Source organism: Pavona decussata, unplaced genomic scaffold, assembly GCF_977016875.1.
Source record: "Pavona decussata unplaced genomic scaffold, jaPavDecu1.1 SCAFFOLD_102, whole genome shotgun sequence".
Lineage (NCBI taxonomy): Eukaryota > Metazoa > Cnidaria > Anthozoa > Scleractinia > Agariciidae > Pavona > Pavona decussata.
Genome location: NW_028145517.1, coordinates 7,497,756 through 7,524,881, shown reverse-complemented (window position 1 = coordinate 7,524,881; position 27,126 = coordinate 7,497,756). Strand labels below are relative to the sequence as shown.

The 27,126-nt window shown below is 39.3% G+C and overlaps 3 protein-coding genes across 4 annotated transcripts in view; 2 read left to right on the top strand and 1 right to left on the bottom strand.

Annotated features, from left to right (window-relative positions):
* The window catches only part of LOC146472028 (synapsin-2-like), a 46,373-nt gene extending 21,912 nt beyond the window's left edge, over positions 1-24,461 (bottom strand). Inside the window, exons 1-5 of one of the 2 annotated variants that reach the window (XM_085120581.1) lie at positions 23,854-24,461; positions 23,254-23,314; positions 21,316-21,407; positions 20,671-20,827; positions 19,836-19,925 (exon numbers count right to left, since the gene is read on the bottom strand). In XM_085120581.1, the coding sequence (XP_084976707.1) occupies positions 19,836-19,925; positions 20,671-20,827; positions 21,316-21,407; positions 23,254-23,314; positions 23,854-24,068 (615 nt within the window). In that variant the 5' untranslated portion in view covers positions 24,069-24,461. The remainder of the gene's footprint in view (positions 1-19,835; positions 19,926-20,670; positions 20,828-21,315; positions 21,408-23,253; positions 23,315-23,853) is intronic. The other variant, XM_085120580.1, reaches the window with a different exon arrangement.
* Positions 8,450-11,469, top strand: LOC146472030 (metalloproteinase inhibitor 3-like). The gene is made up of 2 exons (XM_085120575.1): positions 8,450-8,764; positions 10,483-11,469. The coding sequence occupies exons 1-2, from the start codon at positions 8,638-8,640 to the stop codon at positions 11,028-11,030; spliced, it is 675 nt and encodes a 224-aa protein (XP_084976701.1). The 5' UTR covers positions 8,450-8,637; the 3' UTR covers positions 11,031-11,469.
* On the top strand, positions 14,622-19,306 carry LOC146472029 (metalloproteinase inhibitor 3-like). The gene is made up of 2 exons (XM_085120574.1): positions 14,622-14,880; positions 17,913-19,306. The coding sequence occupies exons 1-2, from the start codon at positions 14,772-14,774 to the stop codon at positions 18,440-18,442; spliced, it is 639 nt and encodes a 212-aa protein (XP_084976700.1). The 5' UTR covers positions 14,622-14,771; the 3' UTR covers positions 18,443-19,306.
* Positions 24,462-27,126: the final 2,665 nt, after the last annotated feature.

The window sequence follows — 27,126 nt, the reverse complement described above, 5'->3', positions numbered from 1 at the left end:
CAACTTTTTGTTGTGGTGTTGGTTATTATGCTGTGCAAGGTGCATGGTTTTACCTTTTGAGTCTGTGGGTGAAATCCTAAAGTGTGACCATTCAAATGAAAGCTACCGAGCAGTACTTTCCTGTGGTGCTGTTTATTGTTCTGTACAATATGATTCTAACTTTTGAGTCTGTGGATGAAACTCTAGAGAGTGACCATTTAAATTAATGAAAGCTACTGAGCAGTGCTGTCTTGTGGTGCCCTTTATTATGCTGTACAATGTAATTCTAACTTTTGTGAGTATCTGGATTAAATCCTAAAGTGTGACCATTCAAATGCAAGCTACTAAGCAGTACCTTCTTGTGGTGCTGTTGATTGTACTGTACAAGTGGTTTTAACTTTTACGTTTGTGAATGAAATCCTAAATAGTGATCACTCATGAAAAATAATGAGCGATGCCTTCTTGTCGAAGCTATAACTCAATGTTTTCCAGGCAAGAACGAAAGCAAGCAAGTGCTCCAGACGTAAGCCATTCTTAACTTACCTTACTTCCTAATTGGATACAACAGTGTAAAAGAAAGATTTTACCCGTCGTCTTCGAGGCAAATCGACATCCTTACAGGACGCATTCTGCTTAACTAGTAATCAAGAAATGAAAAAACTCCCCGCATTATTTTGAGCCTTGATTGTAATAACATACAACTCTAGGAATGTGGACCAGTTTATCTCATCATTTGGTTGTACCTTTGTGTACGAAAGTGTCAAAAAGGCTGAACGGATTGAGCTACTGACCAGCGCTTGGTGTTGTTGCTCGTTAACTAATTTTTCACCTCTGGAATTTTATCAGTAGCATGTCATGAATTGTCTTATGCCATGCCACGCTAATTGGAAAAAGGGTTAATGTCATTACGCCAACGCCCCTGCTTAACTACCCGCGCCTTAGGAATTCCAAGTTGAATATTTTATTTAAGCAATAGACCGCACTTTCCAGAAGTTTACCAGCGTAATAAAACCACGCGGGATGTTGGGAGAACACGAGAAAGCTTGTAAATCACGAGCCGCAGGCGAGTGATTTACAAGCTTTTCGAGTGTACTCCCAACATCCCAAGTGGTTTGATTACGCTGGTAAACTTCTGGAAAGTGGAGGTCAGCGGTCAGCGATGGCGGATAGACGTGGATTTTAGAGCTCCGCTTAGTTCTGGCTAGACCGCGCGTATTCCACCACATAAATAGCGCAAAAACATTGTAATAGCACTTTGGGTCGGTTAGAGAGACCGAAAGAAGCAAATTGGTAGCTATTCAAGCGAAAATGTCGGAAACTCCATCTGACACGTGTTCATTCGAAGAACTTTATAGGGTCGAAGACTTAAAGGACATCTCGAAATGCTTCGCGAAACTTCACACAAATATAGGAGCAGAATTCCGCCTGGTTCGTGAGAAACTCAAGGAAACAACCGACCGAGTCGTGGAATTGGAGAAGGCGATGTCACACTTCGAAAATGAGCAGTTGGAGATGAAGGAAAGTACGATACCCGGGATAATAAAAGAGGCTGAAAAGCGCGACAAGTCCATACGCGACGAACTTCTTGCCCTGAATCTTTGGGGCAGGAAATGGAATCTCATTTTTCACGGTATAACCGGGGAGTTAAAAGAAACTTCTGAAGCTACAAGACACAAAATTCAAGAATTCTTCAATACTACACTCAAGATGGATCCAGGTGAAGTGAAAAATATTAATTTCGCTGCGTGCCATAGAATTAGAGGAAGCCGAGACGCAACTAAAGAGTCGATTATCGTCAGGTTTGTCGACCTGCAACAGCGGGATTACATTCTTAATCTAGCCAAGAAGCTCCCAAAAGGATCAGGTTATGGAGTGATGGTCGATCTACCACCAGAGCTCTCGAAGCTTAGAGGCCGACTTCTCAAGAAGAAATGGGAGCTTCCCTTTCAGCAACAAAAGGAGGCGAAATTAAAGTATCTACAGAAGGCCCCATTCATTCAACTAGTCGTGGCTGGTCAGGTTCAAGAATCGGGTTGAACTATGGAAAAAGCTAAGTTATTGCCTGTCTTACTGAGTAAAAGCTAATTTCAAGAATAGCATATCTAATAATTATGTCGCTATTAACTTTTTGTTTAAGTACTTCTAGTACGCGCGAGTCGCAGCACAGGACATCATTACTATAAGCCAGAAGCTGCAATCGCTAACAGGACGCTACTTGTTGTGTTTGTTTAGTGTCTGTTTGTTCTTGTTCTGGATTGATAAGTCTCAATCTGTTTTCGTCTTACATATGCAAATATATATATTTATTGTAGCGTTTGCTCTGTGCCAGCAAATCAATTCTACCCTTTTGCGTTGTAATAAGTATGCAAGATTAACAGATCATAACATTTAAATTCAGTGAGGATAAAATTAACAGATTGAAGATCGGGACATTGAATTGTAAAGGTTTAGCAGATGAAAGAAAAAGAAAAGACGTCTTTAATTGGCTTCGGCAAAAGAAACTTGACATATATTGTCTACAGGAAGCGCATATCCAAAATAGCAAAAGAGAACAAGCAAGGTGGAAATCCCAATGGGGCTATGAGGCGTTTTTTAGCAGTTTAGATAGCAAAAGTTGCGGAGTTGTTATTCTATTTAACAATACATTTGAATATGTGCTGCACAATGTAATTAGCGATCAACAAGGCAGATATATCGTATTAGATATTTCCATTTTTCAGCAACGTTGCACTTTGGTTACTCTGTATGGTCCAAACACTGACTCGCCCGAATTTTTTACAAACCTGAAAGAAAATCTGATCAATTGGGAACTGTCAAATCAACCTATTATATTATGCGGGGACTGGAACGTGGTGCTAAATTACCATAATGACACGATAAATTACTCAAAGGAAAACAATCCGAAGGCTCAAAAATCTGTGCTGGATTTAATCGATACTTTCGAGTTGGGCGATGTCTATAGAGACCAGGAACCAACTGGACGTAGTTATACTTGGAGTGCGTACAGTAATTTAAAACAAGCAAGACTCGATTATTTTCTTTTGTCTACTGATTTAACCGGTCTAGTGGAGTCAATTCAAACCAATGCTGGCTATCGCACGGATCACTCGTTAGTAGTTATGAATATGATTTTTACACATCAGGAAAGGGGCAGAGGGTTCTGGAAATTCAATAATTCTCTACTGTCAGATCCGGCATATGTGAAACTTGTCAAGGATTGTATAAATGAGACTGTGGATGAATACAAAATTAATGGTGACATAGAAAATTCACAGCCCCATACTTTTTCCATTAATGACCAACTTTTGTTTGAAACACTTAAGCTTCAAATTCGGGGTAAAACTATTTCCTATGCAGCATGGAAGAAAAAAGAGCAAAATAAGACTGAAAATTTTCTAGAAAAGGAAATAAATTTTCTTCAGCAGAGTTTAAATGAATCTCCCTGTGAAACAACCAAAAGGAAACTCGCCCAAAAACAGAATGAGTTACAAGAACTGAGAGAGCATAAAATGCGTGGTATAGTTATAAGGTCAAAAGCTAATTGGATAACTAGGGGTGAAAAAAGCACTAAATACTTCTTGAATCTGGAGAAAAGACATTACACAAACAAATTAATTCCTAAGCTAGTTTTAGAGGATGCTACCGAAATCACAGACCAAAAAGATATAATTAGGGAGCAGGAGCGTTTTTATGAAAAGCTTTATACCTCCAGGAAAACTGAATTCAGGGCTGATCATTCTGCCACTTTTTTCAATCAAGATAATATAAGGGTGAAGTTGACTCCTGAAGAAAAGGACTCTTGTGAGGGTAACATTTCTGCTAAAGAATGTTTAGATGCCCTAAAAGCTATGGGTGATGGAAAAAGTCCTGGGATGGACGGTTTTACCGTGGAATTTTATAAATTTTTTTGGAATGACCTCAGCCATTATTTAGTGCGTTCAATTAATTTCTCATATAGCATTGGCGAAATGTCGGTCACTCAGAGAAGCGCGCTTATAACTACCTTACCTAAACCAAATAAGACAAAGTTCTATCTGAAAAATTGGAGGCCGATATCTTTACTTGGAGTTGATTATAAAATAGCTTCAGCTGTTGTCGCAAATCGTATTAAGAAGGTTCTCCCATCCATCATTTCACACACCCAAAAAGGCTTTTTAAAAAACAGGTCTATGGCCGAAAACACAAGGCTAATTTATGATATTATAGATAAACTAAATTCTAACAACGAAGAGGGCTTACTGTTATTAATTGATTTTGAAAAAGCATTCGATTCGGTAGAATGGAACTTTCTTGACGGAGCCTTAAAGTTTTTTAATTTCGGAGAGTCTATAAGGCGGTGGGTTAAAACCTTTTACAAAAATATTAATAGCTCCATTTTATACAATGGTCATTGCTCCAATTCTTTTTCGGTCTCAAGAGGTGTTAGACAGGGAGACCCCCTGTCACCATACCTTTTTATTATTTGTGCTGAACTTCTCGCAGATGCAATAAAACAAAACGGTCAAATTAAGGGCATCACTGTTAATAATGAAGAATTTTTACTTGGACAGTATGCGGATGACACTTTTTTCCTTTTAGATGGAACTGAAACTTCACTCTCCCAATGCCTAGACACCTTGGAGCTCTTTGGAGAGTGCTCAGGTCTGAAGGTGAATGTAGAAAAAACTAAGGCGGTATGGCTGGGTAGTAAGAGATTCTCGAAGGTCATATTACTTCCGGAGAAAAATTTAGCATGGGTATTTAATGAACCTTTTGACATCCTAGGGATAACGTTTTTTGTTGAAACCCAGCAAATAGTGGAGTACAATTACAAAATAAAGCTACAGGAGGTCAGAAAACTTTTAGACTCGTGGTCCTGGAGACTTTTGAGTATCATAGGCAAAATACAGGTAATTAAGTCTCTCGCAGTATCTAAATTTGTTCATCTCTTAACAACACTTCCTACTCCAAATGCCTTTTTTCTTAAAGAATTAGAAACACTCTTCTTCTCCTTTATCTGGGATGGAAAGAGTGATAAAATAGCAAGGAAAACAATCATTAATGATGTAGATGATGGGGGATTGAAGATGACCGATATTCGATCATTTGCCAAGGCTCTGAAGATCTCCTGGGTTAAGAAAGTGTGGGACGTAAATTATCAGGCAGACTGGAAAAGGCTCCTGCTTTCCGATCACCTTTACTGGAATGATGTCTGGTTACTAAACAAAAGATCATTATCACGCCTGGCTTGCTCTTTTGGGACAAATACTTTCTGGAGGAATGTAGTTGAATCATGGGCAGATTATGTTCAGGAAACTGTAGAAGCCGGTGACCTTCTGTCACAGCCACTATGGAATAATGTCTTTATTAAGATAGAAAATAAACCTGTGTTTTATAAGTCGTGGTACAAAAAAGATTTACGTTACGTCAATGATCTTGTAGACGAATCCGGCATTTTTATGTCACCAACCAAATTGATTAATAAGTTTAGCCTAACTTGTACCTTTTTACAAGCTTATGGTATTATGTGCGCAATTCCAAGTTCATGGAAGTCAAAGATTAGAGAGTTTGGTAAACGGTTACCTGTGGTCAAATCCCAAAATATAGATAGGTTATTTAAGACAAAAAAGGTGACCAGCTTTACTTATGACGCTTTGCGAAAATCGGTTGCCATACAGCCAACTAAGGTGCAGCGTAAATGGAATAAATATCTACCATCTCCTGTCGAGGATTGGTCTACCTATTACAGTATCCCTTTCTTATGCACGAGTGCTAGTAAGCTGAGAAGCTTTCAATATAGGATATTCCATAGAATTATTGCCACAAATGTATTGTTAATGAAAATGGGTATTAAGGATCACGATAATTGCTTTTTTTGTGACAGTAAACCTGAAACCATAGAGCACCTTTTTTGGTACTGTGATCGGATATCCCACCTCTGGATCGCCCTCGCAAATTGGATCTGGTCGGTAACAGACATTGAAATAGAATTTTCTCTTGAATCTGTTCTCTTGGGCTATACAAACTGTATGCCTTATAAGAATGCGATTAACTGTATTATTTTAGTAGTCAAGTTTTTCATATACAAATGCAAAATGGAGGGACGTGAACCCGATTTCGCTGGCGTACAGAGCTACGTTAAGTTTCATTACAATATTGAAAAATTTGCACGTGACTTTTCTCATCACGATAAAATTTTAAGTAAGTGGAAACCGATGAAAAAATTATTTTGTCAATAAATGATGTAATGTGCTGTAATGTAAGTAGAATAAGCATTGTACCGTATTTTAAGTTGAGTAAGTATTGTAATGTAAGTAATGTAAGTTGTATCTTGAAAGTAGAGTTATTGTAATGTTAGTGGTGTAAGAGATCTGTATTGTAAGTAATGTAAGCAGTTTTTGTGTTTTGCAAATTAAAAAAAAAAAAAAAAAAAAAAAAAAAAAAAAACTTCTGGAAAGTGCGGTCTATTGCTTTTATGAAATAACTACTTAGACAAAAACACTTAGAAATCGGCGCTTTTTATTTTGTAACTTGATCAAGTTGTTTATTCTCTTCAAATTCATCAGTAAGGCTGGAGAACCAATCACAAATCGGGATCTATTTTGAGCATAGGCCAGAAAATTTTCCACATCAAAGTCGGCGAGATCCGGCAGTCCGGCTTTCTTCAACAGTATGTTTTCCATGGTTTCTCTACCCTCGCCCTTCCGTAAATACGGTTTGCAACTGAACTCGGCTGGCATACACAAGCGAATGATGAGGGCCTTTAGATTTGATTACGAGTACGAGATTGAGTACGGGTAAGACTTTTCACATTTAGTTTGCGTGGTTTAAACAACCGTTTGTCACACCAATCTTGTTTCTAGGGTCTCTTTATCTGCTGGTAAACAACGTGAAGGAGCGAGAGTTTTGGGGATGTGACTGATTTGGAATATGACAGTCGTACTCGTACTCTGATCTGAAACTTCCTAATGTGTATGTCGCAACAACAGTTAAAACATGTTGGCAAAATGATGGCGAAAAATATACCCGGCCGCAAAAACTTGTTTCTGTTCTGGCTAATTGCGTTTTCAGCACCCTCAGTTTTGAGTATATGCGTGTTCTCTAACTCGAACTGATATACATGTATAAGAATGTTGTTTCTTTGTGCACGTTCTTTATCAGTTTTAAAACGAAAGACATCAAAGATTTAAGAAACTACGCTAAGTTCAAGGAGAATGCCCACCAAAAACCGAGTGTACCATCTTTAGTTTTTTTATGCTGAGGTGTCCTAGGTGAGCTCACATCTAATAAAGATAAATTCGATGCTTTACATGTTGTGTTTACTGCTGAGTGATTTATGATTTGACCCGTTCTCGCTTGCTGTTAAACGGTAATGTTTGGAATAGACAAACATTGCAAATCAATAGATTAATCGATATCAATTGGTAAAAGTTATTTTATTGATAAAAACCGAGCAACAATGATCAAGTTAAAAATGACAGAATTTATAATATCAATCAATAAATTTACAACGACAATCGATTTTCAACCAGCTCCAGATTTCACGGATTTACCACACAAAAAGGACCGGGGACATTCGCCTCGACTATCAACACTAAACTAATGGACAACAGTCATACGGAGGAATAGGGGGACAGTTGGTGACGCATACACAGTTCTCGCAGATTTCGCTTTGTCACTGCACTTCTCACAACATTTTAAAACCAAACTCTATCCAAACTCTATGCTTGTCTACTGTCGGACTGATAAGGGAGGGGGGAGGGAGGCTATGAACTTCCCGTTTTCAAATCCTTCAATCACACTTCCTATATCCTTAAGCCCCGTTTCCCATATCCTTCAATTCTGGTTTCCCGTATCCTTAAGTCCCTCTTCCGGTGTCCTTAAACCCGTGTCGTTAAATCCCAGTTCCTGCATCCTTCAATTCATTCCCGAACCTCGTATCCTGTATTTCCTTTTCCCGCGTCTTCCCGGTGCCCATATCCCTCAGTCCTTCTTCCCGACCCGCAGCGTTCAATTCCGGTACCAAACCACTAATCACTGTCCCCTCCCCCATGATGATAATCGGATCTCCAAACTGAGATGTGTTCCGCCGCAAACTTTCGTTACCGGCGTGCCTCACCAGCTGCATGCTAGCTACGAGTTTGCACTTTGTTTTCCTTGAACTTGATGCTACTCATACTGTTTTGTGCCGTTCTCTGTGCCGTCCCTGTCGTAACTGTTCAAGGTGTCTAATAAATCTAAGTCATTGCAAACAGAAAGTCACGCGGCTGCCGCTATTGTTTGCGCGAACGGTAAGCAGCCTGGCAGCAAAGCCACGAGACTCTACCTATTCTCTTCTCCGCTCCGTCTTACGCGGACACGGTTCCACCGCCAAACTCTTGTCACGGCGCGCGCGAAAAGTTCCCCCGCAGCTGACACTAAAGACAGGAAGTGGGGGTGTGCTGGTAACGCAATACTTATGACGTAATGCTTACTGGGCGATTTCTTCGATGACAACAATCTATGCGTGTGAACGAGGTAAACGGTTGCGTAAACGGTTTTGACAAGTCGTACACGTGACGGGAAATACGCAAATCAACAAACTGCCTTCGACTTTTACATCTTCTGCTACAGTCTTCCGCAATTCATCGTATTTTCTCAACATCGAGACCATTTCACGTTATTGGCAGCGAAACAAGAATGTTTTGGATTTTCCTCCCTGTTTTATTGCTTTTCAGTGTAGGAGGAAAGCTTCATGCAAGGACAAGTCAACAACTGGCTTTCTATTTACGGCATCCACAAGAACAATTCTGCTCGGCAGATTTCGGTAAGTGTTGTTAACATTTCGATCACAATTGTTTACTCACATGTTATATCCATAGCCCAAGAGAGCTATTTTCTCTTTATCAGATACTCAATGAAAAGGTTAAGGGGTCATTTCACGGCATAAATTGGGGAATTATCAATCATAATATATAAAGGAAAATCACGAGAACATCTGCTTTCACGGAGGACCAACGAATCTCCAACACTACTTGCTAAACTTAAAGTTTGTTTAAAAAGTGATGAACGACTATTGTAACAAACAAACATCATCAGCTACTGTTGAGATCGTTAAAATTTAATATCAGTTGCTAAGTCTTCATCGGAAAACATTATTAAACTAAGTTGTAATGTTGCTTCTGAAAAGGCTCAATTGAGCCGTAAGAACTAGGGTCAGCTACAAAAATAAGAAACTGAATTGTTTTTGCTTGGTGCTTAGTTTTTAGTTTCCACTCTTGACTATTTCTCAGTTTGTTCACAGGGCTTCATCGCCTGCGATTTACCTGCGATGAAGAACAAACATATTTCCTTGGAGCCCGGTGGGGGATACATTTCGGAATTTTTGGTGGGGATGTGCATGTGTGGCTCGCTTCTCAAAACCATGACTCTATTTCAGACCAAAATATGTAATTACGCCATTTTTGTTTACGCGCAGTTTCTAGATCGTTACAAATCTGACTTTTTTCGCAAACCAAGAGATAAATTTCACGATTAAAATAGTTAAACTACACAGTAAAATAATAAGACTTGACACTGTGCTTGTTGTCGAAAGAGTTCATGATCAGCCGCCGCTTAAAAAGCGTGAATTTTTCGAGAACATGTGTTGGCGCACTCATGTTTCCATCCGTGATGCCTTCAGGGTGCATTCCGTGTATGCCCCACGCCGAAGATAGGTTTAGAGTTTCGAACTTCTGCCGCAAGCAGTCGCCAAAACGCCTACGCATGAAGGGCAATGTCCAGATTGCCCTTTCCCAAGTCTGCAGACCCTAAATCCTACACCGGGAGAGAACTGTTTGATATCTTTGAATAAAGGCACTACCTCTGTCTTACACCGCTTTAACATAAAATATAACCGTGGAAACTAATCTAATCGATTACAAGGCGTAATTATAACTGAATGACAATGATTAAAAATTAAAACACCTTCGAGTCTAACATTATACAGGGATAATATCATTGCTATATTTTTCTTTGCTTCTGTTTTGAAGTTCCTCCGTTTTAGCGAAAATCGAGATCAATTTCGTTAAAGTGAATTTGCCACGAGTTCCGGCGGAACTTTGGTTTCTTTGTACAGCATGCACTGCACTGAATTTGTTACGGGGGATATCCAGCGGAAGAAAAACATGTACCATCACTGATCGTATAACAGAAAGTTCTGCTCAGCTGTAAAATTATCCCGTTCACCACATTTCTTATATTTACAGTTGGGAAAAATGAGAACACTAACAGCGTCAATCAAAGCTGATAAAAAGAAAATAATAATAATTTAAAAAAATGCGCTGTTTAACCCTAACCCTTAACTTTAATAACACTTCATGTTATCCCTGGAATTAAAAAAGAAAAGAAAGAGAGAAAGAAAGAAAAATGAAAAACCCTTTAGTTCAAGGGAACGATTTTTTCAAAGCAAAAGACACTTCATATAATGTGCATGTCGGTGTCGTCCTTCTTCGCAAAGCAACTCTGGCTGACATTTTTAATTCTTTTTTCTTTTCTTATCTTTAGCGGTCTACGCCAAGGTTTTGCCTAAGAACCACACAGAGGAAGGCGAAAAACACAAGATTCGCGTGTACGACTTAGAGATCCTAAAAATCTACAAAGGAATCGACTTTCTTAAAGTAAACCAGACGAACGTTACTGTTAACGGAGTCCAAGTCAATAGCTCCAACGAAGTCGGTTTGCCGGTGAGAGCTTACGCTAGCGGCGTGAAACTAAAACACAACACTGAGTACCTTCTCATAGGAATAATCAAAGATGAGAAAATTCGCCTGAATTTAGGCAGCATGCTTGAGCAATGGTCACAAGTCACGCCCGCATACCGCGCGGGAATCAGCGGGATTTATGCTCAAAACTGCGAGTGTCAGATCACACCGTGCTTTGGAAAACCCTGCAAGCCTCTCAAGGGATGCGATGTACCTCCTCGACAACTACGCGAATTTTACCAAGGCTGCAAATGGCGCCATTCTTATTGTGTGGAAAACGAAGCGGGATCCGCATGCTCCTGGGATGAAACCGGCGCTGAATACATCACCTGCACCAGCGAGATTCCATAGCGGACTGTTTGCGTGAATCGAACAACAAATAAAAATATAATATTTGATTTGATTTTTGATCTCAGATGAGTGGACTAGTGAATTTACATCGTATGTTGCCACGGGCAGTGCTCTTTTATCGCGTTTTACACGCGTGAACGTGTACTCCGCTCAAGTAGCCCACTCAAGGGAAATTGGATTACTGACTCTTTCATATTAGAGTTTCAGCCAGAAAGGCGTCCTAGCGCCTTGTCGACGCCTACCTTTTTTTTATAATCATTGTAAATTAAACTAATCTTTTAAAAAGTTTATTTTATGAACGCCTTTTAATTAGACGCCGAATTTTTAATGCCTGACCAAAAGCCCGATAAACAGTCCGTATGCCATTGATCTTTTCACATGATCATTAGTAATTCTTATTAGGACACTGATTTTAATAAACGTTATCTTCTTTTCGTTTTACTTTTTTTTTCTTTTTTCGCACTGGGAGTTCGAAGAACGCGGCGGTCCTGCCGCTGAAAGGAACTGGAACGAGCGAGAAATTACGAGTGGAGGTTTGAAAATACTTTCTTGTCCTCGTCTCGCGCGGGAATATTGGCGCTTCTCGTCTCTATGCGCGCGGAACCTGCAATACATCCTTCGCATCAAAGAGACTGACAGATTCCTTACTTTATACTTCACGTTACTTGCTGATACAACAGCGGTCATGATCACTGTGGATTGCCATTAAGAGGGGACTTATACTTGAATGCGATATGCTTTTCGTTAATTTTATCGCTTTCCCACTCTAATCTCTTTGAGGTTTCACTCAACATCATAGTTAAACTGCACGGCATCATAAGCCTTTCAGAGTTTTATTCTCTGATAATTTTTATTATTTTGGAGGAAGAGAATTTAGTTTTAACTAAAAACAATTTTCATATCTTTCTATTGAGCGCGGTCTAAAGAGGCACGGCATGGTGCTCTTTTTAATGAGATTTGCGCAAAAAAAGACCGGGCGGAACGTAACTTAACAGACCTACCAGGCATTAGGGTAATCTCTTTAAACGAGGATTTCTGCTTTAAAGCTTGTATGCTACAAACAGTTTATATAGTGGATAAATATTATTATAAGAACCAACTGTGTTTTTGCTGAGAGGCTTATCACGTAAGATTGCAATGTAGAAAAGGATTGAATTTGCCACAATTGGCACGCCATTCCAATAACACTACAACTCTTCGAAATTTCTCACCGTGTTGTAATTTTATTGGCTCTAATTAACACTTTTTTCTTTCAAGAACTTATACCGCTAGAACTAAATTGTGCACTGAATGATCTCCGCAGAAATACTCGTACGTTTGTGCCACTGCGGGGAATTTTGCGACATTCTTATCACCAGTTTCAAAGCGCACCATCAATGATGCGAAAACTGAATAACGGTAGGGAAAACTGCCATTTAGGTATTAAAAGGGTCTTTCAAAATGTCTCGAACAGACCAAAAGAAAAGAGATGCAGTGTTTTTACTGTAGGTATGTGAAAGAGGTGCCATTACTTATGGAAGGTATATGAAAGGGTTACCTTTTCTGTCAAATGGCATATAAAAGGGTAAGGGTTTTGGACCTCGGGGCAAAGCTTCCCCGTATAAAACTTTGTTGAGTACGCGCCCGGCCCGGGAAGCCGACCAATAATAATGGTGCTTAACTCTTCGGCTGGAGGATATCTTCTCGTGTTGAATTTTCTTTCCCCAAAATCAACAGTTTTTTTAAATTATGTGAAAGCTTGTTGTTTTCATGAAGTGCAGACATGTCCCTGCGCCGGCCGCACAACTCACGGGAGGCAAAGGACTTCCAACCTTTTGGTCTCAGCAGTTCTCCTGGAACCAGTTGTTCAAAGAGCGGATAACTCTATTCAGCGGATAAAATATACTCCACCCAATACATTTTATCCAATGGATAGAGACTTATCCGCTGGATAAAGTTATCCGCTCTTTGAACAACTGAAGCCAGAATGAGAAATGTTTACAAGCATCCGAAACATTGGACTCTAACGGAATCAGTTCCCACTGTGAGTCAAGTCTGCATGTTTAATAATCATAAATTTGACATTCTTAAACATCCAATCCTTTAACAGACCAGACGGTAACAGTCGCGCCACAGAAAGTCTAGACTTATGTAGCTTGTGAGCATACGCCGGAAAAGAGATGAACTAAACGGACCTTAAGTGTGCTGTTTGCGCATACCAGGCATGTGAAGTGTACAGTGTACGTTGCAATTTTAGTTTACACAAGACCAGTTATTGTTCCGAGGGAGGGGGAGGGGGTGTATCAGAGCCCCTACCCTATCATAGTCTTTTCTATGGCCAACATCTTTGACACTCTCTGGCAAATGTGAATGAAGCGATCCCAACTTAGTAATTTTGTGCTGACGCATCTACCTTGTTAACTCTCTTTCAATGGATCTTCCTGGGGCGAATTAATCTGAGTATTAGACCTTCCTAAGGGGGGACAGGAAAAAGAGGAAAGAAGGCTTTTCTTCCTTTCCCCTTATTCTCTCCTTCCCCCTCCCCCTCCCCCTCCCCCATCCCCGCCCAAAAAGCCTGATTCTATCGTAGACATTGTTAAAAGTGCTGACAGCACACGCTCGCTTGTACGTGCATTATGCTAGGATTATGACCTTGAGAAACAGACGTTCAATTTTTAATTCGTTGTCTCCACTGATACCCAAATGTTTTTATTTTCTTTCTCTTCCCTCTGACAGTGCTTTGACAATTAAACGTGCATATTGTAACTCAAAGGAATTTAGCGCTGATCCTTCGGGAGCTTCTAATATGCTTGTAATGTTGTTTTAAACTACAGTTATCTCTTTGGGCTTAACAGATAAAACGTGTAACCTTTCTGTTTCAAAACATGCGGTGCTTTTTCTGCCGAGTTCATTTTATTATCGTAAACAAAATCGAAAAATGCATTAATAATTAGATAACAAAAATTTAGTTAAAAGCTTCAACACCGTAAAGCCTGATATAAATCTCTCCAAATATCCTAAGCCTCGCCATGTTATCAGACTTCTTTCGACCCTCCAGTTTGCCGACAATAAAATTTGGCATCGAAACTTTCGAAGTTATCTCTGTAATGTTGTTTTTTAAAATAGTTGACTGATAAAATAAAATGAAAACTTTTTGTCCAACTGTGCACACCGGACGAAAAATCTGCTCACGATGGAATTTAATTTTCACAATTTGTATTTTAAGTCTTTTAAGGGTGGAAAAAACGGGAAAATCTTCTTACTGCACTCCATGTATGTTTTTTTTAAGTCTTTACGCATAGACGTGCTTTATCACATTGCTAAATTTGGACAGGGAGGGACTGTCTTAAGTCGGCACGTCGTCAGAGCGAATATCCCTAGGAACCAACGAAGAATTCTCCTGCCAGTACTTGATTTTTTGTTATTTCCGCCTGATTCAAAACAAAATTTCCCTATTGAATTCCTGTTTCTTCTTAGTGCGCAACTCGCAAGTGCAATGTGGAAATCGCGTTGACATCAAACAACTTTGCAAACTTTGCGCGATCGCGCGCGAGACACTTGGAGCTCAGAGCGGCGCTTGTTACTCCAATTTCGTGTTCATCCCAGCCCGGAAGTCCCATGACGCCATTGGGCTTTAAGCAATACAGGATATCACGTTTCTGGTGCTTATAAAGGCAGTGAGTGAATATTCCCCTAACACACTTTAGTTATCGGCCTCAAGAGTGCCATCGATCTGTGTTTGCAGACAGCGCAACTACAAGAATGTCTCCTCTACTTTGCACAGTTTTGCTGTTGGCTGCTTTGGTGACTTGCCAGGCCTGTTCTTGTATGGAAAGTCATCCGCAGGAAATCTACTGTCGTGCGCACTTTGGTAAGTTATTTACCTGCCATCTCTTTAAGTGCTTCTCGTCTTTTAGCAAGCTCTTGACAAGCTATTGCATTTTAAAGCTGAAAGCTACCGGTATTTGTGTATAATGTATACATGTTGAAAAGCGCACAGCAAGAAAGCGCATCTGCCTGCTCTCAACATCGATATCTGCAGTGCTGTTTCTCCCGGCTAATGAAGTTCGCGGACAGAGTCTTGGTTCTGTATGTGATATGTGTATCAAGCGTTCTATCTAAACTAGTTAAAGGTTCAATCTTCTGGCTTCAAACAGTTTCCGTAATTTTCAAGATCATTGATACCTACTTGAGGCAGGTAACTTCAAAGCTGTAAAGTTAACCGCGAACCGCCTCTAGTCTGTGTTATTGAATAAAAGCCAAATAAGAAAATAAATAAGAAAATAAGCAAATAAGAAACCAAAAATCGTAAACCATTTTTCCCCCAAAAATGAATACTTTACAGAAGATCTGGTTGCCGTATATATTGGGCAATTTTATGCTCATATTGAGTTGCGTGAGGCTAGCCTGTCAGTGCGAGCGAGTTCATACTGCAAAGGTGTCTGCAAACAGCCGGAGTTCACAAATCATTTACATCTGTGCCGATACCTTTTTACCTATGACGCAGCCCACCCTGTTCAAAGGATCATTTCTTGTAATACATGTACCGCTTTCTCCATAACACGTGCATCTCGCTGGAAAAGAATACCTTTCTAAAATAGTTTATGACGACGCCATACGATTCATGTCCACGGATACAGTGAAGATGTTCAGCGGCGAAAACAGAAACACTAACACTTTCTTGTAGGCCTATAGAGGATGTTGAAAAGCCACAGTTTGTCTCAATTTATGCTCTTACAGTCTTAGTAATCGATGACTACCGGTATGCGTGTGTGTGCTTTGGTAAAGATAATATTAAACAAACCATATGTCAACGAAAGAACATTCGATTCGTTGTATCACATTTGCTTTCGCTTTCTGCTAACAGACGTGCGGTTGTAAATATTTATTCCTCTGCTTTATGACAAGTCAAGTTTAAATTTGATGGCAACACTTCAAAGCTGAAACCTGTAGTCACCGAAATATTCCAGAAATAAATGGTTTGTTTACTCAGTTTATCAGCTATTATCACTGCCGGACACGTAGGGAATATTGCCGCAAAAGGAAGACGTTTCGTTGAAAAAAAAAAGCATCTCGTTTTCCTGACATCGCGAGAACGCCCCGGAAACAAGTTTTGTAATTTGAATTTCGTTCTTTTCTATATTCAAGTGTTATGAAAAGTTACTTTAAATATTATTGTCTAGTTTTATTGTCTAGAATTTTCTAATTCCAGGAATTCGAGTTTAATGGAGTAGACCTTGGACAACTTCCAATAATATTGTTCTTCTACAAAGGTACATTTTTGACGCTGGCATGATTCGCGAGGATTACGTTGGGTGGAGCCTTGTTCGATTTACATTTGAAATGTGCGTCAATACAAAGAGGAATTGGGGTTTTCTTGGTCTAAAACCACTGCAACTTTCTACAAGAATTTGTTTGAACCCACATTTGCGCAAAGAAAAAAAAAGAACATTTGCTGAAATGCCATTGCTGTCAGAAATAAGTGTCATCAACTATTAGAATTTTACCTATTTTTAGCCAAATACACACTGAAAATTAGTGCAAAGCTTGAAATGTCAAACCGGAACGTTGGTTTGGCGATGAATTACCCCCGAAATATTCTATTGCCTATTCTTTTTGCTTTTAGCCCTTCAATCAATTCATTTCCTTAAAGGTAAAACAAACAATTTGTCAACGTATAATGGGAATATTTCGTATGTCATCTCTGGTTGCTACTTCTGTAAGAAGTTAAATTGCGGTCGAGCTAAATCCGCTTAATCTTTACCCACTTAGCTAAAACAGAAGTGAAATCCTTAATCGATGTCACGACTGGATCATGAGATGCTCTGAAAATAGCTCATGTCAGATGGAATGCCTGAAAATGCGAGTAGTGTACGCATCTGTAGAGTCATCTACGCACTATAATTGCGATAATTGCAAAAAAGGAACGGCGTATTCTGACCACCAGTGAAGAAAGACAAATTCTTGCTGTTTGCATGCGCCGAAAACCACACGCGTGCAAGGAAAATGATACAGTTGCAATTTGTTTACTTTTCTCGCTCGCGCTTCACAAATGCTGTCTAGTTATCAGTTGTATCACTATGAAGCACGTACGGCGAGTTGCCGCAAGGGGAAACTGTTTACTTTTTCCTGTATCTCGTTCACGCCCCGGAAATGAGGCTTTTAACCTCGAAGTCAAACCTTATTTTTGTAAATGTGATTACAGCTTCTATTGTCAGGTCATTTTGCCGACATATGTGCGCGATTTTCTCCTGAAATCTGCGAGTTAGCCATTTTCCATAAGCTGTAAAGGAAAGTGAAAATGAACTTTTGCATTGTATTAAATTGGTAGGTTGCAAACGTAAATTCGCCGACTTTTGATTTTGTTGGGAGGAAATCGCAAAGTAGTATCATTCAAATAAAAACTGCCGACTATCGAGTAATAACATTCTGAGAAACCTTTTGTGTCTCGAAATATTTTTCATTGTTGATCAATTTTTCCATTAACCCCCCCCCCCCCCCCCCCACCTCCAGGAGCTACTCCATATACAGTGGACTACATGTAGCTTGTGGCTAAACGGTTCAAAGTATGCGATTAGGTAACAAAATTTGACCTATTAGTATTTAAAGGTTCGCAAAAATAGATTGTGAACTGAAAGGGTCGCATTTATAAATCCAAGTACTAGAAAGGACAACTTCTGGGATAGTAAAACCCTTAGCAGAAATTCTGGCACAGGCAGGATATATCGAAACGATGATGCTTGGCCCCGTTTGTCTGCTTCTTACGTGCAGAAGGTTTCTTTAGGATCTCTTGTAATGAGCTCTCCTAGTGGACCAAAGTTCATTATAAAAAGTACAGATTTTACAATTTCCTTGTTAGTTTCGTTCACTAAAATCCTGCTTTTCTCTGCCTCCCATGTCTAGCGATCCGCGCCAAAGTCTTGTCTCAAGAATTAATCCAAGAAAATTTCACCCGTGTCTTCAATATTAGGATCCTAAAAATCTACAAGGGAGGCGTGCAACTGAATCAAACGGAAGGCATTCGCGTTTACGGCTCCAATCAACGAAGCTTGTTCGCTAGGGCGTACACGGCTTCCTACGATTCCGTGTGTGGTGTGACGCTCGCTAATGACAACGTATACCTGCTCTCTGGACAGATTCGGAGAAGAAAAATCCAGTTGAGTCTGTGCGGTTGGAACGAGCTATGGTCTGAAATCAGCCCTCGGCAACGCGTGGGAATCAGACGCTTCTATGGTGAGAATTGCGACTGCCAAATCTCACCGTGCTACATGGAGCACTGTGAAAAGTTGAAAGGGTGTGGCCGACCGTCCGGGATCCATCATGGCGACTGTGAATGGGACCATTCCTATTGCCTTAAAAATACTGACGGAAAAACATGCTCTTGGCGGGAAACCACCGAATACAAGAGCTGCACAAGCCAAGCAGTGCCTTGAGACAAATGCACGGATAAAAACCAGCGAAGAAGCAGAACTGAACTTTAGTTGTTTTAACAAACTTTCTTAATTAGAGAGACTCCTTTTGACGATTTGCTGCGCAATCATTCAACCGTTAAGTAGCATATTTGAGTAGCTCAGAAACAACTTTTGATAAAAGGAACTCGATAGTGTTTGTAGAATTCTGTAGAACTGCAACAGACGATTGTCAGGAACTAATTCAAACTGAGTGAGTGTGACGATGGTGACTGCAAGCAGTCAGAACGCCTATTTCAAAATGCGACGAAACTGAAATATTGGAAAACCGTCACGAGAACATATAACGAGTTATTAACAGTAACTGAGGCAAGATAATAGATTTACTTTATAAGTAAATGACTTCCAGTAATACTTTGGTAAAGCAGTGCATGTGTAATGATCACACACTTGTAAGACGGCGTGGAAGATAACAGGACGCTATCGGAGGTGCGCGACGCGAGGGAAAGGAAAGGCGCTTCTTATCTCCTCGCGCGAGCCCCTCGCGAAATCAGTTTGCAGGCTTTACGCGAGATGCCCTGAGTCGGTAATGGAGTAAAACGTTTAACTTGTAAACAAGCCATCCACAATTGTTGTCTTTTGTCGCTCGAGTAAACGCGTGTATTCTTTAAATACTTTTTATTATGGCATTAAAATTAAAGCACGTTCTGCGAGATAAACGTCCATGATGTTTCATGCTATCTTCAGGAACAGGCAAATAGGCAAAAGGCTTGAATGATTGAATGATTTTGCTTGATGTGCGACTTGAAGCTTTTGGAACGGACCATAAAAAATGGAGATACTGCGCAGTAAATTTTATATCAAATAAAGAGCTTTTAATTATGGCAACTATATTTCTATTTGTATGTCAGTAATTTGAATCCTCAGGCTCTCCTATTCCACTAAGGGGAGAAAGAAGGGAGGATGATACCCCCCCCCGCCTCCCAAACAAGCTGTATAGTCAACTATAGTTGACGCCATTGGGAGCAAGAGTTGATGTCTTAATAGAGAAAGTAATTATTCTTCACCAAGGCCCGAGTTGTTTGAAAGCCGTTAATCCCGATTAAAAGTTGACAGAGGTTTTCACCTCGCTCGTTAAAAATTCCGTAAAAGCGAATTAATCACTCGACGTAAACAAAAAGAATCTCGTGTTCGATGGATGAAACATACTTCCAGTCATAAATACGAGAATAGCAAATTACGAATTGGCGCAATAAGGGTAACAATACAAGCTGAGTGGATTTGCGCCAAAGAAAGTGCGTGCACTCAATCGAAACGAAACTTCAATTGAATGTACAAATGCTCCAATTCACAACTACCGTCACAATCCACATAATTTTTACAATATTTCTAGACTATATTTTTTCTAACCACTTACCATTTCCTTGTAATTCGGATAATATGCTTGTTCAACCAATGGAAATATTTCCTTTCCCAGTTTTTTCTGAAGTTGGATCAGTTGAGCGAACTGTTGTGAATGAAAACCAGAGCAATATTAAACTTCAAAACTTCAGTCTATCATAAGACATGAACCAAGAAGTCATCTTAGCGTCGTGCAAGTTTTGGCGGCCGATGAGAACGATCGTGACTTTTTCGCACACGTGGCAGGCCTTGTTCTCATGATCATCTGTAAAACGCTATGTAACTTGCGCTTCCTAATCGACCAAAAACAGAAATTTTCCGGAATAAAATTTCGGAAACTTAGGCTGAGCTTTTTAGGGAAAATTCAAAAACGGATTTGTGATCTCAGATCATTCGGATCCTGGTGCATCAAAGGAACCGACGAATCCTTATCCAGAGTGGATTCGTCGGTTCCTTTGATGCACCATGATCCGAAAGATCTGAGATCACAAATCCGTTTTTGAATTTTCCCAAAACAACGCATCCCTAGGTATACGCACCTCGCGAGGTAATTCCGCAATTCCCCACTATAGAAATTATAAACTTCTAAATCAACTCTTATTGCTACGATGGACAATTTGATGGTAGTTTCTCTAGCTCTGGGTTTGGAGAAACGTTTCAACTCCAAAGGCGCTCACAAAAATGGTTTACGTAAACACCGAAAAACTTTCGAAAATCCTACATTATTCTCATTATCCGTGGTCGGTGACGCTGCGCTGGCCAAAAGGATCGGAGCTCCAGAGACAAGAATGACATGGTACTCAGTGATGAGACATGCGCACTACAGAAGCGTTCATCATTAAGAAACTTACCACCCAGGGTTTCTCGGCGAAATTGTAAATGGATGTCAGCGAGTTGATGCTGGGTACATTGCCAAACTGTAAACCAAGCAGTATGTTGCGATAGTCCTCTCTCGGCCCTATGCCCCGCACACTCTGCCGAATAAGGACGAAGTCCGGGCGAAATGACCTGGGACAAAACATGCGGAAATCGGTAGCTAAATAATTAATTGAACGGAGTTTTGGAGCGAGAGGAGCCAATGAAATTTCAAACATCCAGAATTATTTTATTTGCCTTCCTCCCTCCTCTCTTTGGCATTATTTTTGTTGTTGTTGTTGTTGAAAAGACATGGAAGTCAGTCATCAAACTCGTTTATCTTTTAGGTACGCTAATTTAGTCTGCACTCCCCGCCCCCTCAAATACCACCACTCCACCCCACTTAAAATGAAGCTGAAGCTGAGAGAAACAGAAAAATCTTCACGTTTTCTTCCTTTTCTCGAAGTTTTCAGTGCACTCTGTTTTAACCACAGCGAAAATGCCAACGGCCCTTTACAAAGGCTCTATAGTCTCTGATAAATAAAGCAACCGAGCTACCGCTTTCGTTATTTTATTTTATTTTTTGACATCGTAAAGCTCGTGACATGCATGAGAGCTGGGGCATTTCAAGAGGGTCTCACCTGACTACGACGGTTCCCTCACGATAGACCTGAATGTCAACCATCGTACCACTGTCTGAATACGAGGCGAGATTCAAGTCTCCAAACTCGGCCTGTACGCAAAGAAAACGAAAGTCATACACACGGTTATAACAGTAATAAATTTTCGGAGGATTACCAACACATACACGAATAAAACGGGATTTTCGGTTCCCCCGACCAAAACCGGTTTGGACTTCAGTCTAGAAATTGAAAACGCACGATGCCGCCACAAAGCGATGTTTTTGAAACAGAAGATTACAGCTTATGTGTACAAGACAAAACGAGCATGTTTTATACAGTGTCTCCAACTGTAAACGCAAAAACAGAAAAAAAAACGTCGACAATTACAACGGACAGAAAGCGTAGGTTTTCGAAACATACGCCTTTACATGAGGGCAAGTACATAGAGAACGAAGGCAACTGCAGATGGATTACTGTGTATTTAAAAACGGATTTCTTAGAATCTCTTTTTTTTTCAAATAATAAAATAAAGCCGAACAAGAACCTACACGAGGGGATTTGTAACTACTTTGCGAAAATCGCTACTTGTGTTTTTATTAAAACTAAACTGCACTTGAGACGAAATTCAAGAATATCTCGCCAAGGGTCCTTTGTGCTCCACTGTAGGATCTTTGACGACTCCGCACATTTTGGCGGGAAAAGTGACGGCTGGCTGGTCATTATGGCGGGAAAACGTCATACTGAAAACTGACTTTCTCTAATTGGTAAAAACCAGTGAATGTGTTTGGAAGGAACACCCCAACAAAATTGATAAAAGCGCTCTTTATTAGCATTATTTCTCAAATTGGTTGGATTTTATAGCCAAAGCCAAAACTATATAAATTTAAGTTTACTCTTATAAAGTATTAAAACAGAAGTTTTGATTTTCGAATTCCAAAACGATATACAAGAAATATTTTGTTAATGCGTAAGATCAAAGATAATGTTTTATCCGACCGTGAAATAAATTAATGATGAAAACGAGTAGAGCAATTAAATATAAATTAAAATTAAAATTAAAATACACAGAAAATTGACCAGCAGACATAAAAACAGCTTCAAAATAATTCAATATTTTGGCGAAACCACAAGAAGACGAAAAGTTCGAGGGCGTATACTATCAAAAAGGTCGACAAAACGATAAACCTCGGCAAGGACCATTTTTTGTTGTTTTTCCTCGCGTAATGAACACAAAAGTAATTCAAAACCATAGTTGTATGTCCTCGTATCTTGCTCTCGTAATTTCTCCACTGTTGTTCCTTAAAACATGCAAATACGCGCGAATGCTTTGCGTCTAATAAATTTTTCACGGGACTAAAAATGTACTTTTTCCTTCAGCTCAAATTCTAGCCGTTTAAACCGATTAAAAACTTAATATCTAAATTCCAATAACATTATTTTCCTCTGAACAAGCACATTACGCTGAGATGGCGAAAAAAGAGCTGAAATGTTAAACATTTTAGCAAGGATTGCAATTAACGCGGCGTTTTGTAAATGCAAATTTTTGATGCTTGTCGATGCAAACACTTATTAAACTCGCATACTGATCTAACCATATTGCGATAATTTCTTGAGGGCATTTTCTATTTGCTTTACCATCACAACCACATAATGGACGAGCGAAAACCGCTGGCTGCGAAAATCATGGGTGTAAAACCGACGTGGGGAATTGCCACTTTGAAACGACCCTTCCTGTGTTTGAACGTTCCGCAGTTGAACCCGAGGATGCCATGTTTCCTGTCTTCATTCATAAATAAAATGCAAATTTTCTCAAGGCGAGATTTCAATATAAAAGATAAACAAAACGGTTTTGTCTGGGGACACTCATTTCTCTGCGTGTAATCTTGATATGGATTTCTGCATTAAGGTACTGGGCATTCAGAGCAAAAATAATGTGACAATAAGCGACTAAAATACCTGCTCTACCCGTATGTCATAAACACCGCCATGAAGTTTCCGTCCCTTGAAAATCTTAGCCCTGTTGGAAAACAATGAAGCTATTAGTTAAATAGCTACCTCAGTAAATTTCGAAGGTGAGCTAGCGACGATGAACGCGGTTAAAAAGAATTGTGAAATTCTTCACGAATAATGGTCATGATAAACGAGTGGCTTGATTTATAAGCTTGCTCGTATTGTGTATTAATTATTTTGTTGTTGAGACCGTGTTTATGACAAGAACCGTTTGAATAAAATTGTGACTTTCTTGTAACGTTCGCGCGCGGGAAAATCTCCTATTGTAGAAATCATAAATTAACTCGAGGAGAATTCTAGTGATCAAAAGTTTAGTTCTTCGGGCAAACCTTCATTCGATTTGAAGGCTTAGCTTGTTAATTGACAAACGGGTGGTATTATAGTGCAGGAAGATTTTGCAATCTTTGATCTTCCACTGATTCGATCATGCTGCTATTTTTTAATTTATACCAAGGAAAAATAAGGTGATAAAGTATATATGCTAACAACGGAACCTTTATATGTTATAGTTTATACTCGGGTAAAATTTATATTTGTTTCGCTTACCAATCTGTATCAGGTGAATCAATAACTAACAGTATTTTCATCTTTTTGGCGGCAGGCGATCCTCTGGGAGGCAAACTAACATCCTCTTTTGAATCGGGTCGCGAGCTCGTTGGGGAAGCAGTGCTTGTTGTTCGTTCATTGTCGCGTGAACTTGAAGGGCGTAGGTTGCTTAGATTTACACCACCGGAAATCTTCAACTTCTGCAAAAACTCCATGTTTTCACGGCTCCAAACTCTTGAAGTTTGCTTGAAATGCTTGAAGGTTTAAGATCACTCCAAGAATTCCTCGAAACATACGGTTCGAGCTGATAAATAGGCCGTATTTTTCTTCTTGTAACAATCAGGGATTTCTCCTATTGGTTCTATGCGCCGATTGAGTTGAAAATCTGAAGGCTGTTGTCAGCGCAGAATTACTATAACCACTAAACTCGCGAAAGTTGGTTTTTAGGTCAATGGATTACCCAAGAGATTTCTTCAGCGACGCGGAATGACAAACCTTCTTGTATATTTTTAAAATATTCAAGGAACACTTCCGAGACACCTGTTCGTCAAAAAAATCGCCCAAGGACAATTGCATTGTTTACCGACCAATTGACCATGGCGTTCAATTCATTGCATATTCTAATACCGAACAAGATTGAACATTTTTGTTTTCGGCTTCAATCAAAACAAGCCTATTTTGCTGGCTTTTGTTAGGTTAATGGCGAAGTCAGGCAAAAACGATTTCTGATTCTTTTGCGAAGTATGGATTATTTTAAAAGGTATCCGCTTCATTTAGACGAACACAAAAAGACTTTTTAAACTATGCATGTAGTAGGTTTTCGCCACTTAACATGGTTATTATAATTTTGTATTGTATTTGTTTATATATCACAGTAATTTTTAAGCTGGTCTTTGTACAATGTCTGGCAGGAAGTAGAACTCGTTTTGAACAACAAAACATTTTGAAAACTGCGTGAATACAGCGGAATACGGATCACGACATTTCTCAAGCCTAATATGCGGGTCCGTCATTGGTCAGTTTATAGACAGCTCAATTATTTTAACCTCAAAAATAACTTCATTTGAGCTTTAACTGGCAAAATAATCCTGCAGCGGTTTCAAAACAAGCCGCTGGGTTCATCATGTTCAAGACAATATAACGACGCTGATAATTATTCAAAAAGTGATGTTTTAAACAAAGATCTGCCAATTTTCTACAGATGGGGTCTTAAAAACCAAACAATCACACGAATATTCTTGGTTTCCCGACCGGCACAAATTCAGGAATTTTTTCCCAGCTTAAAACTTTTTTTGAACTTTTTTTTTTACAAACTTTCAGGTTTTTTTTTTCGTTGGGTTTAAAATAATTATAGGCTAGATTTATGATGACCGGCTCAAAATCTCAATTTGCCCTATTCCTCATATTAAAAAAAAGGCAATTAGAAGATTTAAAAATAAAAAAAAAAAAGAAAACAAAAAATAAACAACAACAATCCTGGAGACACGATACGAGCATTGAAAACAACAACAGCAAGAAAGATATTCGAAGTCGCTATTGTTTCTTTGCGCCATCGGCTGTTGACAGTTATTTTATTTCACACATTCATGAAAGAAAACTGAAATCATTTTCGACATGAAGATAACCTTAATCTTCACTTGGGTTGCATACCAAAGAAGCGTCTCTAGTCTCGTTCCATCCGTTTTACTGCCTTCGTTGTGTTTAATGAAATAACCTGATCGTAATTTTTAGCGGATAGGGTACTAGGGGAGTAGAGGTGTTCGGCGTATTCTAAACAAAGGAACTGGATCGGATTTGTACAACAAGGATTGGATTTGTAAACGATGGATTTGTAAAACAAGGAGTGGATTGGCAAAACATGGAGTGAATTTGTAAAATAGGGATTTCTAAAACATGAATTGGTACGTAAACAAACAAATACAGTCGAACCTCTTTATTACGGACACCACGGGGACAGGGATAAGTGTCCGCATTATAAAGGTGTCCGTTTTAGAGAAGTAGGCTTTAAGTATATGGATTTCGGTCTCTCAGGGACCAAGTGAACTGTCCGTAATAGAGAGGTGTCCGTATTAAAGAGGTGTCCGTAAGGAGAGGTTCCACTGAAGTAAGAAACAGTCATATTAATAAATTATTTCTTTATTTGTCCCATGTTTATCATGAAATCTGGAAGGAAGGCACTCCTCAAGGATGCTTTCCCTTCATCATTAGTAACAAAAATTATTTTATTTCTTACCAGTTTTTACATTGTCAATAAAACCTGTGTTGAATCCGGCATACAAAATGTTTTGATACAGACTACACATGGGCAGTTATGGTGTACTTACATAATGTTTTCTCTATGTGTTTAGCATGATTATAAAATAAAAAAATTATAAAATAAAAATCAAATAAAAAAAGTGAGCCGTTCTTAACTTATAAAATTTTACCAGCTATGTTTTAGAAATCCATATTTTACAAATCCATGTTTTTCAAATCCACTCCATGTTTTACAAATCCAATTTTTACCAATCAAATCCAGTCTATATTTTTTTTTTCGCATTCATCCAAATATCTGTAGACGGCAAAATTTGGATAGCTCAACACTCCAAGCGAGGCACCCAAGTTCTGGCCTGAGTAAACAGACATCCAGCGATGGCACCATAAAACAATGTCTGTTTACTGGTCTTTACTCAGGTTACTACTTCCCAATCAAGTACAAAATGTATTTCATCGACTGTCAGCTTCAAAATGGCCGCAATGTAAACTATACTGGATATACCAAATTACCAGTAATTGTGTTTTAACCCAATTAAGTTGTTGTTGTTGTTGTTGTTGAGAAAGTACAGTGCGTTAAAATTTCTGTCACGCCAAAATATTTGTCTGCCATTCTGTCACGCCAAAATCAGTTTGTCTGCATTCTGTCACGCCAAAATATTTGTTTGCCCGTGATTCGACCATCCTAGACGGTGAAGATTACAAAACTTTCCTTATCTAGGAGAAAATTGAATTAGGTGTTTTATTTCCAGAAAGACTAGCAGAGAAAAAGTAAATTTTTCAACCGAAATAAACACTTGTAAAAATTAGGCTGACTTCGCCTGATCGGCTGATCCTGGCCATTTCAAAGACACAAGTGTTGCTTTTCCTCTGCGACCACATTTCTGCCTAAAGTGAACTTCATCCAGTATTTAACATTAATGTGTTAAACAAAAACTTGAAAATGAATTCGATAGACTTTATAGCATTTCACGGCAGCCTCATACATGACAGTTTGCCCGCCAATATTAAGCATGATCC